Here is a 20,305-nt window from a genome sequence, read left to right on the forward strand (position 1 = left end):
TTAGGGTTTTCTTTCTTATTTTGTTTACCCTTTTAAAAATAAAACAAAAATAAGTAGCGACTCCAAGTCTTTTTCTAAAAATCAAATTTTCACTAAACAAAATAAAAATCGAGCTCGCCATCGAGTGGGAACGCATCGAGCAAAATACAGGGTCCACAGCTAGATATGTGAAATTAACAAAATTGACCCTAGCCTACTTAGGACATAGGGTGATAGGTATCAATATTTTTATCGATTTTTCATTGATAATTCGATATGTATCAATATTTTTATCAATTTTTTGAGAATTTAGCTGGTTAAAATTTCTTTCAAAATATACTAGTTGTGTAATTAACATGACATCATCCATTCTGCTCCTCCCTAATCCATTCTGCTCAATTACATTAGTAGAAAATGAGTTTCACTTAGAAATTTTGAACAGAATTACAACTTGGTATTTGCTGCAAAGCCCAAATCTATGCTGAGAGGATACATGCCTCATAGCTAACTAGAAGAGAAGCCGATGACTCGTGGATGGCCATATGAGAGGCTAAAAACTGTGTATGAACTCACTCATTTGCTTTTGCAGCAAGCGAGTGGCCTCATATTTTGGATGGAACATATGATACACATGCTGCTCTCCTTAAGCTTCCACCAGCTAATTAATTTGAAGTGTCCTTAAATAGGGGTGTAACTTGGACAGACCAATGTTTGGACAAATTTAGGTAAACATTTTTATTACTTGAGTTGAGCTTGAGCTAAGTTTTTTCACGCAACCGATACCACATCCTCGGTTGCGTGATGGCCATCTAAGATGCTAGAAGCTGTGGATGAACTCACTCATTTGCTTTTGAAGAAGATGGGTAGCCTCAGATTGAGGATGGTACACATGATACACATGTGACTGATCTTCAGCTTCCACCAGCTTCACCTCCACCCCTTTCTTCTCCAAAAAACCTGCATACATAACTCCCCTTTCTTTCAAGAAATCCAAACCAGCCACATATACTACCACTGCTGGAAAACGACCCCATTCAGCACTGGAAATTGCAGCCCTTTCAAAGTTACACCCAGAATAGTCCCGGTTTGATCCTTGGGGCAAGCTTAGTTTCCATAACAAATCGTTCATCGCAACATATCCAGCTGCTTCACCTTCCCTCTCCTTCTCAGTCCTCTCCTCACTCCCAAAATAAGGATGTACGGGCAACAATCCTCTAATCTTTACATGATCATAAGTTTTTTCCTGAATTACTTTGAGAGCAACATTGTGAGCAATGTTCCCTCCAGCACTATCCCCTGAGAGAAACACACGAGAGAGGTCGGCTCTCTCAAGCCATGGTTCAGAGCTGACTTGGTTACTTAGCCACTCAAGTGAACTATAACAATCATCATAAGCTATAGGGAGCCTGTTTTCAGGCGCAAGGCGGTAGTCCACAGAAAGAACTATAGTTTGTGAGGCAACTGCTAAATCCCCAAGGAAAGTATGGTACCCAAGCCATGTGGTTGAGCCAATGCAGAAGCCACCACCATGGAAGTAAACTAGAACAGGAAGGTGGCTAGAGGAGCCTGGAGTATCAGGCAGAAACATTCTGCCAGAGATTGACTTGGTTGAGTCAATCATCACATCCTTGGACTTGTATCCATGGGATGATGACTCATTTGAGACAGGGGAGATTTCAGGTTCAAAGCGTTTTACTAAACCATTGGAAAGGACTTGAAGGAAACTCGGCACTTCTGCAACTATGGACATTGCCAAAACTTTGGTAGGATAATTTGAAAGTTGAAGATTTCTGAGAAATTTCAGAGAGTTTGTGGGAAAGTCACATAGGATCTTTAGGGATGTCAATGAATGCTAACCTTTATATTATGTAAAAGATGACGTTTGGTTGATCATGTAAAGCGAACTTAAGGCACATTTAGGAGTAAAAAATTCAATGAGGGCCTACAAAATAAAGTAGGTTGATTGTGAAGCAAGGGAAAATTTCCATGAATGTCAAGAAAATGAGTTAGGTTGATTGAAAAAAGAAGGGAAAAATTAAATGAAGGAATGCAAAGAAAAATGGTAGTTCACTTAATTCATGCCAAAAAAACAAGGTGGGAAAGTCCGATTGAGAAAAGTTTGTTGGTGACTGGTAGATAGGAATAGGGAGAAACAGTGATTCTTTGTCTCCTCTGTATTTTCAGTTCTTGCTTGATATGCCCTCTTGTATGCCGTGGAATCAATGGTATTCCCCCCGGTACTAATACATCTGGATTTGGATGACATCGACTCTGTACTGATAGTCCTCAAGTTCTCTTCCATGGGCAATTCAAAGCTGGAGATCGAAACTGGTTCTGCAGCATTCATGTAGAAATCGCAGTGCTGCTGGCTTCATGGGTGGTTTTATGAGGACTTCTGATGAATAGAACTTGAGTGTGTAGGGCCAAATATTATCGGTCTGTTGGCTACAGAGTGCCTCAGATGATATTTGTGTATGTGTATATGAACATATCCACAGAAATTGATTAGGCACAGGACCATATCATTAATACAAGTTTTACAGTTAACTAATATATCTCCAGTTCTGTAATTTGTCCCCCTTTAATGAGATACTTTCATAGACTTGTACATAATCTCTGAATTGGTCTATCATGTTGGATTCTCTTTATTTAATTCAATTGTATAGGAAGTTGTTTTGAAGACTCTTACATTTCCAAAAGAACTACTCTCTAAGCAGTAAGAGGTCAGTGACTCTGCTCACTGCAATTTGAGTGTGAACCAAATTCAGGCTAGAGCACCAAAAAACAACTTTTATTGTGATCACATTACTAGAACATGAGTGTCACTTAGAAATTTTGAGCAGAATTACAACTTGGTATTTGCTGCAAATCCCAAATCTATGCTGACAGGATGCATGCCTAATAGCTAACTAGAAGAGAAGCTGATGAATCGACCATGGCAAAATGAGAGGCTATAAGCTGTGTATGAACTCACTCATTTGCTTCTGCAGCAAGCGAGTAGCCTCGGATTTTGGATGGAACACATGATACACATGCTGCTCTCCTTCAGCTTCCACCAGCTTCACATCCACCCCTTTCTTCTCTAAAAAGCCTGCATACATAACTCCTCTTTCTTTGCAGAAATCCAAGCTGGCCACATAAACCACCACTGCCGGAAACCGACCCCATTCATCCCTGGACAGCTCTGCCTTCTCAAAATTACACCCAAAATAATCACGGTTTGATCCTTCTGGCAAGCTTAGTTTCCAGATCAAGTCAGTCAACCCCACATCCTTGGCTGATTCACTTGCCTTTTCCTTATCAATCCTCTCCTCACTCCCAAAATATGGATGTATGGGCAACACCCCTTTAATCTTTACCTCATCACAACCCTTTTGAATGGCCCTGATAGCAATATTGTGCGCAATGTTCCCTCCGGCGCTGTCCCCTGACAGAAACACACGAGAGAGGTCAGCTCTCTGAAGCCATGGTTCAGAGCTCACCTGCTTACTTAGCCACTCTAGTGAGCAATAACAATCATCATAAGCTGTAGGGAGCCTGTGTTCAGGAGCAAGGCGGTAGTCCACAGAGAGGACTATTGATTGGGCGGCCACGGCAAAGTCTCCAAGGAAAGTGTGGTAGCCAAGCCATGTGGCTGTGCCGATGCAGAAACCGCCGCCATGGAAGTAAACTAGAACTGGCAGGAGGCTAGAGGAAGCCGGAGTATCAGGGACAAAAATCCTCCCAGAAATTGGTTTTGTTGAGTCAATTATCACATCCTTGGACTTGTATCCTGTGGATGATGAATCTTCTGAGGCAGGGGAGGTTTCACGTTCAGGGCGTTTTACTGAACCATCAGAGAAGATTTGAATGACGCCTGGCTCTTCTGCAACCATGGACATGGTTATCAAAACCTTTTTAGTTGGGATGATCTGAAAGTGGCAAATTTCTGTGAAATTGCAGAGAGTTTTCTGATGCTGTTAGATAGGATTGTTGTGGATGACAATAATGCCGTGAAAATTTTGGAGAAGTCTAAGAACATTAGAGAGGTTGATTGCACGCAAAAGCCAATGAATACAAACAAAATCTGTGGATCGATGGATAAGAGAAAATAAAATGGACTGGTGGGTGGGTGGGAATAGGAAGGAAAGTCCAAGAAAATTACAGAGGTTGATGGCACACAAAGGGCGGCCGGTCTGAGGTCTTGTCTTTATTATCTTCATCCGGAAATTTTTTAAATACGGTGTTATTTTAAATTATACTCATTTTTTTTAATTTAATAAAAAAAATTATTACGCAAAAATACTTTGAATCAAACCATCTTGATATAATTTTTTTTATTTTTAAAAATAATTTAAAATTTAAAAACTAATTTAATTAATACTAAATAGTTATGAAATTCAATAATATTAAAAAGTTATACATTAAATTCATAATTTTCCTTTTATATATAATCATATTTTTGTAAGTTTTTTTCACTAAGAAAACAAATTCAAAATCAAGTAATGCATAATGTGTTGAATTTACTAATTAGTTTAATGATTTTTTAAAAATAACTTAAAACTTAAATGATAATCTAATCAATATCGAAAATTTGTGGACAAAATTTGATTCAAAATGACTTTATTATTTTTTTATATATATAATTTTTTTTTTGGAGTTTTTTCAATTAACAAGACACATACAATTTTTTTTAAAAATTATTTAAAACCCCAATTAATATCATAAATTTATAAATAAAAATTAGTGTATAATAACTCTATTATTTTTTCTATGTAGAAATATATTTTTATAAAATTTCTCATTTTCTCATTAGAAAAAGGAACTTTAAATCTAGTGATATTTTATATTGAATTTATTAATGAGTTTAATAATTTTTAAAAATAATTTGGAATTTAAACAATGTTAAAAAGTTAAAACGTTAACCTTTGTTTATTTTTTAATTCATTTTAAATAAGATGTTAACATCTTAATTCATTTTTGTTCATTTGTTCATATTAATTATTATTATTATTTATTTAAAAAAACCAAAAAGGAATTATAATATTAGAAAGATGTTAATATCAGAAAATATATTAAAATAGGCTTTTTATATAAAAAGAAATATAATATCTGATTTTAGTACAATATTACTATTTATTACTAAAAATGATTTATTTTTTAATATATTTGTAATTACAATTTTTTTTTCATTTTAATAAGATTTAAATTAAATTTAATAAATATAATATAAATTAAATTTTCGCTTTTGTGTTGAAACCCCACTTTGAAAATGCAATTTCGATATAAAATCTAAAATCAAATATTTTAAATGCAACTTCAATTCAAAATTAGAAGCTATGGGTTTGTTTGACAACATTTTCCGAAAACATTTTTTTATTTTTCAAAACAAAAAATTTTAAAAACATGTTTTACAAAAAAGAAAACTGTTTTTTTATTTTTTATTCTCAATAACAGAAAATATGATATTTTCATATAATATCATTTATTTGTTTTTAGTTATTTTCACTTTTTTTTTAAGAGTTATTTTAAAAATACTATATAAACATATATAATGATTAAAAATAAAGTTATGAACATAAAATTATTTTTAAAACACATTTAAAAATATTAAAAATATATTAAAAACATTTTAAATTAGCTAATAAACTTTTGTGATACAAAACATTAAAGAACAATTTTCAAAAACTGTTCTTAAAAAATATTTTTTTAAACTGTTTTAAAAAACATTTAACAAACAGAGTACATATTTTGAAATTCAACTTCAATGCAAAATCAGAAAATTAATTATACTCTTAATAAATAATAAATTTAATTTATTTTAAAATATCTCAAAACTATTTCTTATTCATTTAAAAAAACAAAAAGGAATTATACTCTTACAAAGATGTTAATATTCATAAAATATATTAAAATAGGTTTTTTTATATAAAAAGAAATATAATTTCTGATTTTAGTATAATATTACTATTTATTACTAAAAATTATTTATTTTTTAATACATTTGTAATTAATTTTTTTTTCATTTTAATAAGACTTAAATTAAATTTAATAAATATAATACAAATTAAATTTGCAATGTTTTTATGAAAATGAAAATAAAAAAACTATTTTTTGAAAAGCAAAATACCTCAAAACATAAGTATAATATTTTCTTTTTCTTTTCACTTAGAGAAATATTTATAGTTTTATTAACTTTTAAGTTAAAAGAGAAGAAAATCTTTATTTGGAAATCTCTTTTAATTAAAAAAAAAAAAAAGGAATTTCTCTCAGTTTGCCAGAATAAAATTTCTTTTGAAATATACTAGTTGTGTAATCAACATGACATCATCCATTCTGCTCAATTACATTACTTGAAAATGAGTTCCACTGAGAAATTTTGAACAGAAATACAACTTGGTATTTGCTGCAGATCCCAAATCTATGCTGACAGGATACATGTCTCATAGCTAACTAGAAGAGAAGCCGATGAATCGTGGATGGCCATATGAGAGGCTAAAAGCTGTGTATGAACTCACTCGTTTGCTTTTGCAGCAAGCGAGTGGCCTCAGATTTTGGATGGAACATATGATACACATGCTGCTCTCCTTCAGCTTCCACCAGCTAAATTATTTGAGGTGCTGTTACCCGTGAAGCAGTAGAAGATTAATGGTGATGTACATCCCAAATGAGCAGGATATGACAATTTTGGAAAGCAGATGATGAAAATTTGGCGATGATTCTGGGCAGAGCACCCGAGATGCAGTGGGGAGTCACCTTACAACTTAGATTTTAGGATCGCTATAATTTCATTATTAGAAATGCATTTTGCTTGCTATATTTTAGATAGAAGTACAACTTTATGCATACTCGTCATGCTGACAGCATACGTGTTTTATTGATCGCAAGAGGCTTGTGATGACCATCTAAAAGTTATGAATGAACTCACTCATTTGCTTCTGAAGCAAACGAGTCGCCTCAGATTCAGGATGGAGCATATGATACACATGCTTCTCTCCTTCGGCTTCCACCAGCTTCACCTCCACCCCGTTCTTCTCCAGAAAGGCTGCATACATAACTCCCCTTTCTTTTAAGAAATCCAAACCAGCCACATAAACCACAGCTGGTGGAAACCGACACCATTCAGCCCTGGACAATTCTGCCATCTCATAGTTACACCAATAATGGTCTCGGTTTGACCCTTCTGGCAAGCTTACTTTCCACATCCAGTCGGTTAATGCCAAATTCTCAGCTTCTCCACTGGCCCTCTCCTTCTCAATCCTCTCCTCGCTCCCAAAAAAAGGATGTATTAGCAACAACCCTTTAATCTTGACTTGATCACAAGATTGTTCCTGAATTGTTCTGAGAGCAACATTGTGAACGATGTTTCCTCCAGCACTGTCCCCTGAGAGAAACACTCGAGAGAGGTCAGCTCTCTGAAGCCATGGTTCAGAGCTCACCTGGCAACTTAGCCACTCAAGTGAACTATAACAATCATCATAAGCTATAGGGAGCCTGTTTTCAGGTGCATGTCGGTAGTCCACAGAAAGAACTATTGATTGGGAAGCCACCGCAAAGTCTCCAAGGAAAGTATGGTACCCAAGCCATGTCGTTGAGCCTAAACAGAAACCGCCACCATGGAAGTAAACTAGAACTGGAAGCCGGTCAGAGGAGCCCGGAACATCAGGCAGAAATATTCGTGCAGATATTGGCTTGGTTGAGTTAATGATTACATCCTTGGACTTATATCCATTGGATGATGAATCATTGGAGGCAGGGGCGCTTTCCCATTCCACACGTTTTATTGAACCATCAGAAAAAACTTTGAAGTAAGCTGATGCTTCTCCAATAAAGGACATTGTTCTCAAAGCTTTGGAAGGGTGATTTGAAGGTTGAAGATGTCTGTGAAGTTGCAAAACGTTTGTTAGGGTAGTTATATAGGGTTTTGGGGATGTCAAGGAAGACTAACATTTATTCACGCAACCGAGGATGTTGGATTGGTCACTAAAAGTGAATTTGCAGCATGGAGGAAATTTTCAGTCAGGACAAATAAATTGGCATAGTTGACAATGAAAGCAAGGAAAAAGTTGGAGTGAATGCCAACAAAATGAGTTATGGGCGGCTAAGACAATTAACACCAGCAAAATGAAAATCCAATTGGTGCAGCCCAAGAAAAATATGATGGTCTTCTTCTCCCTGTCCAATCAAGACAAGAATTAACTCCCTAATTTTTTACATTTGATTGAAAATACCGGAGATATATTCTCTGATTCCTTCAATCAAATTTGTCTACAAGGTTCAAGGCGTTATACTAAACCATTGGAAAAGATTTGCAGGAAACCGACACTTCAGCAACTATGAGCATTGTTCTCAAAACTTTGGTGGGATGATTGAAAAGTCCAAGATTTCTGTGGAATTTCAAAGAGTTTGTGGGAAAGTTCTATAGGATCTTTAGGGATGTCAAGGAATGCTAACAACATATTTAAATGACGACATTGGGTTGATCATGTCAAGTGAAATCAAGGCATGTTTAGGAGAGGTGGGGGGGCGGCAAAAATTTAAGGAATGTCAGGAAAACAAGTTAGATTGATTGACGAAATGAGGGAGAAACCAAAGGCTCATTTGGCCATGTTTTCTAAAACTTGTTTTTAAGTTAAATAACAAAAAACAATTTTCAGAAAACATAGTCAATTTAAAAAACAAGTGAAAATAACTTCTACTTGTTCTCTATTTCACTTTGTTTTTAAAAATTATTTTAAGAGAACAACAACCAAATAAAGTTAAGAATTTTTTAAAAATATTTTTAAATCATATGGTCAAATATCCAAATGAACAAATGCTGGGAAAAATGAAAGTTTAATTAATGTATGCCTAAAAGAACTAAGTTGGAAAGGCTGATTGAGAAAAGTCAGTTGGTGGCTGGTGGATAGGAATAGGGAGAAACAGTGATCAACTTCTCCTCGTCTAATATTCATCTAGAGGGAAAATTTCAGTCAAGACAGAGAAAGTGAGAAAGATGGTTATGAAAGCAAGGGAAGTTTTATGTGAAGAAAAAGAAAATGACAGTTGATTTGGAAAGGGAGGGAAAATTTTAGTCAAGGCAAATAAAATACCAAGAAAATGAGTAATGGACTGTGGGGAAATTTAAGAAGAACAATATTTGCACCAATTCCTAAATTTTACTTGCTATTTAGAAATATGAGTACAGCTTTATATTTTCTGATCTTCACTGAAAGCATACATGTTTTATTGATAAGAAGGGGCCTGTGATGGCCATCTAAGATGCTAGAAGCTGTGGATGAACTCACTCATTTGCTTTTGCAGAAGATGGGTAGCCTCAGATTGAGGATGGTACACATGATACACATGTGACTGATCTTCAGCTTCCACCAGCTTCACCTCCACCCCTTTCTTCTCCAAAAAACCTGCATACATAACTCCCCTTTCTTTCAAGAAATCCAAACCAGCCACATATACTACCACTGCTGGAAAACGACCCCATTCAGCACTGGAAATTGCAGCCCTTTCAAAGTTACACCCAGAATAGTCCCGGTTTGATCCTTGGGGCAAGCTTAGTTTCCATAACAAATCGTTCATCGCAACATATCCAGCTGCTTCACCTTCCCTCTCCTTCTCAGTCCTCTCCTCACTCCCAAAATAAGGATGTACGGGCAACAATCCTCTAATCTTTACATGATCATAAGTTTTTTCCTGAATTACTTTGAGAGCAACATTGTGAGCAATGTTCCCTCCAGCACTATCCCCTGAGAGAAACACACGACAGAGGTCGGCTCTCTCAAGCCATGGTTCAGAGCTGACTTGGTTACTTAGCCACTCAAGTGAACTAAAACAATCATCATAAGCTATAGGGAGCCTGTTTTCAGGCGCAAGGCGGTAGTCCACAGAAAGAACTATAGTTTGTGAGGCCACTGCTAAGTCCCCTAGGAAAGTATGGTACCCAAGCCATGCGGTTGAGCCAATGCAGAAGCCACCACCATGGAAGTAAACTAGAACAGGAAGGTGGCTAGAGGAGCCTGGAGTATCAGGCAGAAACATTCTGCCAGAGATTGACTTGGTCGAGTCAATCATCACATCCTTGGACTTGTATCCATGGGATGATGACTCATTTGAGACAGGGGAGATTTCAGGTTCAAAGCGTTTTACTAAACCATTGGAAAGGACTTGAAGGAAACTCGGCACTTCTGCAACTATGGACATTGCCAAAACTTTGGTAGGATAATTTGAAAGTTGAAGATTTCTGAGAAATTTCAAAGAGTTTGTGGGAAAGTCACATAGGATCTTTAGGGATGTCAATGAATGCTAACATTTATATCATGTAAAAGATGACGTTTGGTTGATCATGTAAAGCGAACTTAAGGCACATTTAGGAGAGAAAAATTCAATGAGGGCCTACAAAATAAAGTAGGTTGATTGTGAAGCAAGGGAAAATTTCCATGAATGTCAAGAAAATGAGTTAGGTTGATTGAAAAAAGAAGGGAAAAATTAAATGAAGGAATGCAAAGAAAAATGGTAGTTCACTTAATTCATGCCAAAAAAACAAGGTGGGAAAGTCCGATTGAGAAAAGTTTGTTGGTGACTGGTAGATAGGAATAGGGAGAAACAGTGATTCTTCGTCTCCTTTGTATTTGCAGTTCTTGCTTGATATGCCCTCTTGTATGCCGTGGAATCAATGGTATTCCCCCCTGTACTAATACATCTGGATTTGGATGACATTGACTCTGTACTGATAGTCCTCAAGTTCTCTTCCATGGGCAATTCAAAGCTGGAGATCGAAACGGTTCTGCAGCATTCATGTAGAAATCGCAGTGCTGCTGGCTTCATGTGTGGTTTTATGAGGACTTCTGATGAATAGAACTTGAGTGTGTAGGGCCAAATATTACCGGTCTGTTGGCTACAGAGTGCCTCAGGTGATATTTTTGTATGTATATATGAACATATCCAGAGCAATTGATTAGGCACAGGACCATATTATTAGTACAAGTTTTACAGTGAACTTATATATCTCCAGTTCTGTAATTTGTCCCCCTTTAATGAGATACTTTCATAGACTTGTACACAGTCTCTGAATTGGTCTATCATGTTGGATTCTCTTTATTTAATTCAATTGTATAGGAAGTTGTTTTGAAGACTCTTACATCTCCAAAAGAACTACTCTCTAAGCAGTAAGAAATCAGTGGCTCACTGCAATTTGAGTGTGAACCAAATTCAGGCTAGAGCACCAGAAAACAACTTTTATTGTGATTACATTACTACAACATGAGTTTCACTTAGAAATTTTGAGCAGAATTACAACTTGGTATTTGCTGCAAATCCCATATCTATGCTGATAGGATGCATGCCTAATAGATAACTAGAAGAGAAGCTGATGAATCGACCATGGCAAAGTGAGAGGCTAAAAGCTGTGTATGAACTCACTCATTTGCTTCTGCAGCAAGCGAGTAGCCTCGGATTTTGGATGGAACATATGATACACATGCTGCTCTCCTTCAGCTTCCACCAGCTTCACCTCCGCCCCTCTCTTCTCCAAAAAGCCTGCATACATAACTCCCCTTTCTTTGAAGAAATCCAAGCCGGCCACATAGACCACCACTGCCGGAAACCGATCCCATTCTTCCCTGGACAGCTCTGCCTTCTCAAAATTACACCCAAAATAATCACGGTTTGATCCTTCTGGCAAGCTTAGTTTCCACAACAAGTCAGTCAACCCCACATCCTTGGCTGATTCACTTGCCTTTTCCTTATCAATCCTCTCCTCACTCCCAAAATATGGATGTATGGGCAACACCCCTTTAATCTTTACCTCATCACAACCCTTTTGAATGGCCCTGATAGCAATATTGTGCGCAATGTTCCCTCCGGCGCTGTCCCCTGACAGAAACACACGAGAGAGGTCAGCTCTCTGAAGCCATGGTTCAGAGCTCACCTGCTTACTTAGCCACTCTAGTGAGCAATAACAATCATCATAAGCTGTAGGGAGCCTGTGTTCAGGCGCAAGGCGGTAGTCCACAGAGAGGACTATTGATTGGGCGGCCACGGCAAAGTCTCCAAGGAAAGTGTGGTAGCCAAGCCATGTGGCTGTGCCGATGCAGAAACCGCCGCCATGGAAGTAAACTAGAACTGGCAGGAGGCTAGAGGAAGCCGGAGTATCAGGGACAAAAATCCTCCCAGAAATTGGTTTTGTTGAGTCAATTATCACATCCTTGGACTTGTATCCAGTGGATGATGAATCTTCTGAGGCAGGGGAGGTTTCACGTTCAGGGCGTTTTACTGAACCATCAGAGAAGATTTGAATGAAGCCTGGCTCTTCTGCAACCATGGACATGGTTATCAAAACCTTTTTAGTTGGGATGATCTGAAAGTGGCAAATTTCTGTGAAATTGCAGAGTTTTCTGATGCTGTTAGACAGGATTGTTGTGGATGACAATGATGTGAAAATTTTGGTCAAGTCTAAGAACATTATTAGAGAGGTTGATTGCACGCAAAAAGCCAATGAATACAAACAAAATCTGTCAGATCGATGGAAATGAGAAAATAAAGGGGAAAATTGTGTCAACTTTTCCAATATCACCCCAAAAATCCAAACTCTCCATTATGTAAAGTTGTCAGAGTATGATTAACCTCTGGATTTGAAATCACTACTTATATATCTGGTATTGACCATAATTTATAAGAACATTCTGTAATCTTAGTAAGAGGGGGAAGGGTTAAGGATTTACCGATATGATTTGTTCGAGGAACTCTAGATGCTGTCGGAGTAAATGATCGTCAACAAGGGTGTTTTAGTGCGTTGTAGATTCTTATCTAAGACTTGTATCATTTGATGATACCATGTGAATATCAAAATACCCATTAACCTTTCACATAAGTTTTTTTTATTTTTATTGCACCACTATTTAGTCAATCATAATAATTCTATTTTAACAATTTGAATTTTCATTGTTTTTTAAAACTTTTTTTTTTGTAAATAATTGAAAATCAGTATTATTTTATATTTTAAATTTTAAATAAATAAAAATTACTTTAAAAAACTATTTTTAAAAATAAAAATTGAAAACCTTGATTAGTAATATTTTTTATATGAAAATAATAAAAAGAATTAAATTTCATTCATTGATTATCCATTAAATTTTATATGAAATTTTTTTATCCTTGGTTATAATAAAAGTAAAAAGATTCAATATCTTTTAAAAATAAAAATAAAAACAAAAAGTTAGAAATGAGTAATATTTAATTTGGAATAGAAAAGGGAAAAAAACATAAAAAAAAATTGAAATTTACACTCATGTCTATGTGTCTATGTAAGGGTTAAGAGTATTTTAGGGATTAATGGAGGATAATATCCTTCAACTTAATTTTTACACTTTTTTTTGGGTATTAGACTTAAATGTGCATGATATATAGATATTTGGTCAATTTTTGAGCCCAAAACACAATTCTCTCAAAATCAAATGGAGGAAATGCTAAGAAAAATTAAATACGAAGAAAAATCAAAATAAAATGTTATTTTAAATTATACACATTTTTATGAATTTTTTTTAATTTAATAAAAAATTATTAAGCAAAAATATTTGAATCAAACTATCTTGATATATAAAAAATTTATTAAATTTTAAAAATAATTTAAAATTTGAAAACAAATTTAATTAATACTAAAAAAGTCATGAAATTCAATAATATTAAAAAGTTATACATTAAATTCATAATTTCTTTTTTAATATAATCATTCAAAATCAAGTAATGTAGGATGCCCTCAATTTTAGAATGAGTTCAATGATTTTTTTTAAAATAACTTAAAACTCAAATGATAATTTAATCAATATCAGAAATTTGTTGACAAAATTTGGTTCAAAATGAATATTATTTTTTATATATATAATTTTTTTTAAAAGTTTTTTCATTAAATGAAAAAAACTTCAAATTAACAAGACTTAATGCATTAAATTCATTAATGAGTACAATATTTTAAAAAAATATATTTAAAAACTCGATTAATGTCATAAATTTATGAATAAAAATTAGTTTATAATAACTCTATTATTTTTTTTCTATGTAGAAATATATTTTTATAAATTTTCTCATTTTCTCATTAGAAAAATGAACTTTAAATCAGGTGATATTTTATATTGAACTTTTAATGAGTTTAATAATTAAAAAAAATTGGAATTTAAACAATGTTAAAAAGTTAACCTTTGTTTATTTTTTTAATTCATTTTAAATAAAATATTGTTAAGATTTTAATTCATTTTTGTTCATTTGTTCATATTAATTATTATTATTATTCATTTAAAAAAATCCAAAAAGGAATTATACTCCTACAAAGATGTTAATATCAGAAAATATATTAAAATAGGTTTTTTTTTATAAAAAAAATATATAATTTTCTGATTTTAGTATAATATTACTGTTTATTACTAAAAATTATTTATTTTTTAATATATTTGTAATTACAATTTTTTTTCATTTCAATAAGATTTAAATTAAAATTTAAAAATATAATATAAATTAAATTTGCAATGTTTGTACGAAAATGAAAATAGAAAAACTATTTTTAAAAGCAAAATATCTCAAAACATGATTTCATTTTCGCGCCAGGTAGGGGTCGAACCTACGACTTTCTGCTTAGGAAACAGACGCTCTATCCACTGAGCTACAGGCGCATTGCGCTCGCTTGCGTAGATAAAAGAATAATCATTTCCTACCCCTCTGAAGACAAGAGGCCTGGAAAAGAAACAAAGATCACTTGTTCTCATCTATCATTGGAGCGTGAAAGGCACGTGCGCTTGTTAACCACGGTTGGAGTAATGTAATAAATGTTGGTGAATATGGAAGTAGTCATGTACTCATTCATCTTCACTAAATTCTTGGGGGCTTGAGGTAAACTGCCAATAGCACAAGTTTTCCTCCTGGTGGATGAATGACGATGGTTCGGGTTTTTTTTTCCCTAAAAAGTAATAAATAAATGAATAATGTTAAAAAAAAAATATTAATTTTTTCATGTATGTTTGGAGACGTTTTGAAAACAACTTTTAAAAAATAATTTTTATAAAAAGTTTTTACAACAAAAGGGACTTAAAACATTCTCGGCATTTTTTCTATATTTTCAAATACCCGATCGAAGCCTACATTTCCTACTTAGTGTTTTTAAAAGTGAATAATTGCGGGGGCTTCGGGCGAAGCTAAAATTGTTGGGGTTAGAATAAGGTTAATAACCATACATGCCCTTAGCGTTACAAAGCCAAATGAACAATACTACAAAAAAGGAAAGGGAAATCCGAGCTTCAGCCAATATTCTTGCATACAACTGTGTACATATTTAAGGCCACTATAAAGAAAATGTGAAGACGTAAAAAGAAGGAAAATAAAAGAAAAAAAAAAACAAACAAACGACAAAAAAGAGAAGAAAGCTGGATGACTACTTGGCTGCTTGTTCTAAAACAGTACTTTTCTTCCACGTTTCCTCCATGGAATTCGTCTGCAAAGGAGGCAATGAAAAGGTGCTAACAGTTGAGCTTCCACTCCGAATCTCCTTCAGAACTCGCAGCGCTGATAGAGTGAGCTTTACGTACATGCTCTCCATATGCTCTATCTCTGCAAGTTCTTTAGGAACTTTGAGCTGCCTTTCTTTACTTTCTGTGGTAGTATCTGGGTCATTCGGTTCCTTTCCTTTAGTCCCTTTAGACGAGGAGGCTGAGGGCTCTTTGTTCATAGAGAAGAGGTGATCCAGCATTGTCTCGCACTCTTTCACAAGCTTGTAAAGCACGTCGGTCGTGAAGAATGGCTCTTGCAAGACCTTTTGGATGAAGGGCAAGCGAATGAGAGCACCACTTCGCTTGTCGTACTTCTTCAGTATCTTCACAAGGCCTGAGCAAACAAAACATACTACACCGTCAGTTCCGCTGACAAGTTCATACATAAATATAAAGAAATGAATACGACTGTATGTGCAGAGGACTGAATTAACACCCCCTTTTTAAAGGCAGTTAGCAGGCTATTGCCCCATTTTGCCACCTTCTATTGACTAACAGGGAAATAATATTTCAAAGGTGGTGTGTTTTACTTATTTGTTTCTTATTCTTTAAAAGAATCATACAACATTAACCCAGTCAGAATTATGGGTTTGACCCAAACCATTAAATCTGATTTTTGACCATTCTACATTAAATTACCCATTGATTCATGTGAGCATTTATTCTGAGCTAGGAAAAAGAGACATGTACCTGTATAATTAAGGGCACTGTAATTCTCCAGCAAAATCATCTCTCCATGGAAATCTACTATCTCTCTACCTATTTTCATCAACTCTTCATTCGAGTCCATTTTTGCCACTCCATCTTGCAGCTCCTGCACTTCAACCAAATTTATATAAGAACAAATAATCATTCATCTTAGCTCCTCTCCATACCAGAATGCATGCCCCTGCCTTAAGTAATACATATATCTCCAGCATAAAAAATAAACATGCAGCAACAACATATAAGCAGATTACAAGCTCTGTAAGCAGACATAGATGCAAACCATATGCATGCAAATAAAAAAAAGCATTACTTTAATTATTATATAAAAATTTTAAAAATCCTGCTCACTAGCACATACTGAAAAACAAAGCAATCAGGAATCAGCACTGATCCACATATATAGCACTCTCTCTCCCTGCAGTGAATTAGGAAGTATGAAACTATCCCAACAGAGCCCTTGAGAAACTGAATTTGGATTTTTGGGATTCTCCTTATATGATCATTTTCTGTGAGGCAAGCTAAGAGTTGTTATTATCTGAATTGGACTTTCATGTGGTTAAAGCGGATTTCTGAACTGAAAATCAACATGAAGAAAAATAAGCTAACCCCCCTTGGGATGGTAGATAATTTAGAGGAGCTAGTGTTTGAACTGGATTGTTGAAAGGGAGAGTTTCCTTCCACTTACCTACACCTTCATTTGGGCACCCCATCCCAATCAACGGCTACATGGGATGTGGAAGAAAGTATGGGGTAGGCTCACTATGATTAAAAACACTTTGCTTAGCTTGTCGATATATTGAATGTCATACTGGTTGTTCTATTGAACGTTCTTACCAGTGATTTCAAGGAAGGTGAGCCTAAAGTTTGAGAAGATTCAAAAAGATTTATTGCGAGGGTGGAGCTCTTGAGGCAAAACCCAATCTAGTAAATTTGTCAATTGTGTGCATGGTTAAGAATAAAGGGGAACTTGGAATACAATTTTTTTTGTGTTTTCATACATACATTTGAAAAAAAAAACCACAAAATGGGAATCCTTATAATTTGTAATTCATATGCTCTTAAATTAAAGGTAGTATCTATATCATTAAAAGATAACACCTACTTGGTCAAAGCAAGTACCCTTTATTGAAAAGTACATAAAATCCTAATTATTTTAAGATATATATATTACACTCAAATTTTATAAACTTGGTTCCTATTTTTTTTTTCCCACATGCTTGTATGAAATACATACTTGCCAAAAAAGAAAAAAAAAAGTTTTTAATACAACTCTTTTAAGCAAGTGGAGATAGAGATCTAACTAAAAAAATCGTCCCCATGGATGCAGGTCATTATTGGGAAGTTTGAGGAAGAAAAGGATGATAGTTGCTCCAATGCAACATGAGTAAATGGGATTGTGGAAGCCAATAAGCAGCAAATGAGAGGTTTTTAAAAGTAAAACTTACTTTATTGTATGAGATGAGATGAGAGAGTAAAGTTTTGATGGAATAGATAGTGTGGGCTATTTAATTCGTAGATAGGATACAAATAAATGACATCAAATTATATTGTATAAACAAATATAATTCCTGTAGAAATATAGTCTTAAGACCCAAGGTATACATGATTTGATTGATGATTCCTTTTTAAAACTTAACAAAAAATATACTAATTGTACTTTTCAGTACCACAATAAGATCATAGATAACCATAATCTGGCCTCTAAACATTAGATGTTCATAATTTGATATTAATAATTAATGTCTACCATGTCAAGCTTTGATTCATATATTTCGCGTCCTGTAACTTGAAATGGCTAAGATATTACAATTTATATTTCATCAATCTTCAGTAATGCTGAAATACGGAAACAATCTCTTGTTTACCTATTTTGGTGCATATGTAACATCTACACGAAATCATCTGCCAGAATTCAGCAAAAAGGAAACCCTAATTTCTGTTTTTATGCAGAGAACATATATACTCTTTCGAATCTAAAAATTCTCAATTTCCTTTTCCATGCAGACAGCAACAAAACTCCTAAAAGACCAAAAAAAAAAAATCGAAAAATAAAATAAATTCGAAAGTACGCTCTGTTTGTTTCACGACATAAGATTAAGATCGAAACTCAAACAATACCTTCAATTTAATGACGTACTCTTCCTCTTTCTCGACAAAAAAAATATTGAATTTCTCGATCTCGTCCTCCAACAGCCTCACGAAATCGGTCACCTCCTTTGTCACGTCACTGGCCTCTCCGCCTCCACCGTCCGATCTGGCGCGTTTATTCGGATGCGCATCATCGGCCTTAGGGTAGATCAGCTTTAGCTGCTTCTTCAAGTCCTTGTACGACAAGAACTTGTCTCGCCAAGCAGGCAGCGTCTCTTCAATCAAATTGCTCAGGCTCTTCCAGAACTTCATCTTCCTTCGCCGTCAACGGCAAATTTCCCGGACAATTGGTACAGGCCGGCAGGTGTATGTGAGGAATGAGGATAGCAACAAATGGAAGAACAGGGGAAGAAAAGAAAGATGAAATAGAAATATTTATATTAATTCCAGAAAAAGAATATTCGGGAGTCGGAATAAGAATATTCTAGCTTGGTTTTATCGGTTTGATTCCTCCTCGGTGTGACCGCTAAAATTAGAAATATAAATAAATATAACAAAAATTGTCAAATTCATAAAATCATAAAAATAAAAAAAAGTGAAACTATAAATTTAATAATTTTTAGATTTTTTTATTTTTAAAAATAGAAAATAAAATATTTTTAGGGAATATTTTTAAATTTTTGAATTATTTTTACTTATTTTCTAAATATTGTTTTAAAAAATAATTATAAAAATATAAAAATAATTAAAAATAAGATATTATAAATAAAAATTATTTTTTCTATAAAACATTGTATAATAATTTTTAAAAATTGAAAAATTGAAATGTCAAATTATTTTCATTATTACCAAATAATCCACAAATGTTAAAAGATGTAATGTTCAACCCCAAAAATAGATGATCATAATTTAGAAAGCAAGCTAGCTAAGTAGAGTTTCAATTATAACCCAATTTTTGCCATCAAAGTATACCTAAATTTGCATGCAATTAGTGAATTAATTAAAGTAAAAATTAATCATTAAATAAGTGAGATTATTAATTACGGGTCTTGGAAAAATGAATCATAATAATTTGACACCCATAATATAATTATGTAATATTTCTTATGAAAATACTTTCTATTTTTGTTATTTTTCGTTGTGGAATTAAGCATGTGTTTGATAATATTATTTTTCAAAATGCTTTTAGTAGAAACATTTGTACAAATGGTTTTGGATTTTAGGGTTTTGATGGTAATTTAGGGATTTAAAAGTTTTTCATTCAATAATTAAAGGAGAGAGAAGGATTAGGTTGAGGTTTTTGGGATTTAAAAATAAAATAATGATTTTGTCCTCCCTTAAACATATTACGTGTTAATTATATATATTTATAAAATATAAAAGATATATTATTTTAATTTTAAATATAAAAAAATAATGTGAAAAACATGATATGGATTCGGGAGTAATAAACCTTTTCAGATTAAGAATGACGTAAAAAAGGAAAATGAAATAATGACAAAGATAAAAGAAAAAAAAATTCCAAAAATTGCATGAGCATAAAATGGAGAGGAGGTAGGGAAAATGTCTTCTAACGTGTCAGTGTAATAAATTCACTCTAAGTCAATATCAATGACTTGCCTTATGAGCTGAGTTTGACTAAAGTCATTCAATCCAACGGCTCGGAAGACTTGCAAAATATTTATACATCTACAGACTACAGCAACTTAGTAAAAAACAATTTTTTTAAAAAAAGACTTGCAAAATATTGAGGAATTTATGACTGGTGAACACGCCGTCGTTTGGGAAAACAATTTTAATATAAACATTTTTTTTTATAAGAAAACATTTTTGAAAAATACACAATTTTAATTAAAAATGTTATAACTTTTTTAGATATTTACTTTTTTTTTTAAAGTTAATAATTATTAAATTATTTTATTTTATTTTTTTATAAAAATACAATTTTTACTAAAAGTAAACAACTCTTTTCATGAGAATTGTCTTTCTCATAAACAATTTAAGTGTAAATTGAAATATAAATA

At 33.7% G+C, this 20,305-nt stretch overlaps 6 protein-coding genes and 1 non-coding gene across 7 annotated transcripts; all 7 read right to left on the reverse strand.

Moving 5' to 3' along the window:
• Positions 1 to 293: 293 nt before the first annotated feature.
• Positions 294 to 1,820, reverse strand: LOC100262880 (probable carboxylesterase 17). The gene has a single exon (XM_002285047.4). It carries the CDS (start codon positions 1,727 to 1,729, stop codon positions 797 to 799), a length of 933 nt encoding a protein of 310 aa, XP_002285083.1. The 5' UTR covers positions 1,730 to 1,820; the 3' UTR covers positions 294 to 796.
• Positions 1,821 to 2,749: 929 nt separating this feature from the next.
• Positions 2,750 to 4,151, reverse strand: LOC100257754 (probable carboxylesterase 17). The gene has a single exon (XM_002285049.5). It carries the CDS (start codon positions 3,858 to 3,860, stop codon positions 2,931 to 2,933), a length of 930 nt encoding a protein of 309 aa, XP_002285085.1. The 5' UTR covers positions 3,861 to 4,151; the 3' UTR covers positions 2,750 to 2,930.
• Positions 4,152 to 6,722: 2,571 nt separating this feature from the next.
• Positions 6,723 to 7,843, reverse strand: BIG8.1 (serine hydrolase-like). Its single transcript, NM_001281193.1, is given in 1 exon segment — positions 6,723 to 7,843. A coding segment is annotated over 1 exon segment (933 nt). The 5' UTR covers positions 7,797 to 7,843; the 3' UTR covers positions 6,723 to 6,863.
• A 1,253-nt stretch (positions 7,844 to 9,096) lies between these two features.
• LOC100247510 (probable carboxylesterase 17) lies at positions 9,097 to 10,249 on the reverse strand. Its single transcript, XM_002285052.4, has one exon. It carries the CDS (start codon positions 10,153 to 10,155, stop codon positions 9,223 to 9,225), a length of 933 nt encoding a protein of 310 aa, XP_002285088.1. The 5' UTR covers positions 10,156 to 10,249; the 3' UTR covers positions 9,097 to 9,222.
• Positions 10,250 to 11,153: 904 nt separating this feature from the next.
• Positions 11,154 to 12,510, reverse strand: LOC100242373 (probable carboxylesterase 17). The gene has a single exon (XM_002285054.5). The coding sequence runs from the start codon at positions 12,413 to 12,415 to the stop codon at positions 11,351 to 11,353; it is 1,065 nt and encodes a 354-aa protein (XP_002285090.3). The 5' UTR covers positions 12,416 to 12,510; the 3' UTR covers positions 11,154 to 11,350.
• A 2,032-nt stretch (positions 12,511 to 14,542) lies between these two features.
• Positions 14,543 to 14,615, reverse strand: TRNAR-CCU (transfer RNA arginine (anticodon CCU)). The gene has a single exon. It is a non-coding gene; the product is annotated as a tRNA-Arg (tRNA).
• Positions 14,616 to 15,130: 515 nt separating this feature from the next.
• Positions 15,131 to 18,795, reverse strand: LOC100264658 (SPX domain-containing protein 1). Its single transcript, XM_002285058.5, has 3 exons — positions 18,312 to 18,795; positions 16,176 to 16,299; positions 15,131 to 15,819 (listed from the first exon to the last, which is right to left on the reverse strand). Exons 1-3 carry the CDS (start codon positions 18,591 to 18,593, stop codon positions 15,371 to 15,373), a joined length of 855 nt encoding a protein of 284 aa, XP_002285094.1. The 5' UTR covers positions 18,594 to 18,795; the 3' UTR covers positions 15,131 to 15,370.
• Positions 18,796 to 20,305: the final 1,510 nt, after the last annotated feature.

The sequence above is a fragment of the Vitis vinifera genome, chromosome 4 (assembly GCF_030704535.1).
Source record: "Vitis vinifera cultivar Pinot Noir 40024 chromosome 4, ASM3070453v1".
NCBI classification, from domain to species: Eukaryota; Viridiplantae; Streptophyta; class Magnoliopsida; order Vitales; family Vitaceae; genus Vitis; species Vitis vinifera.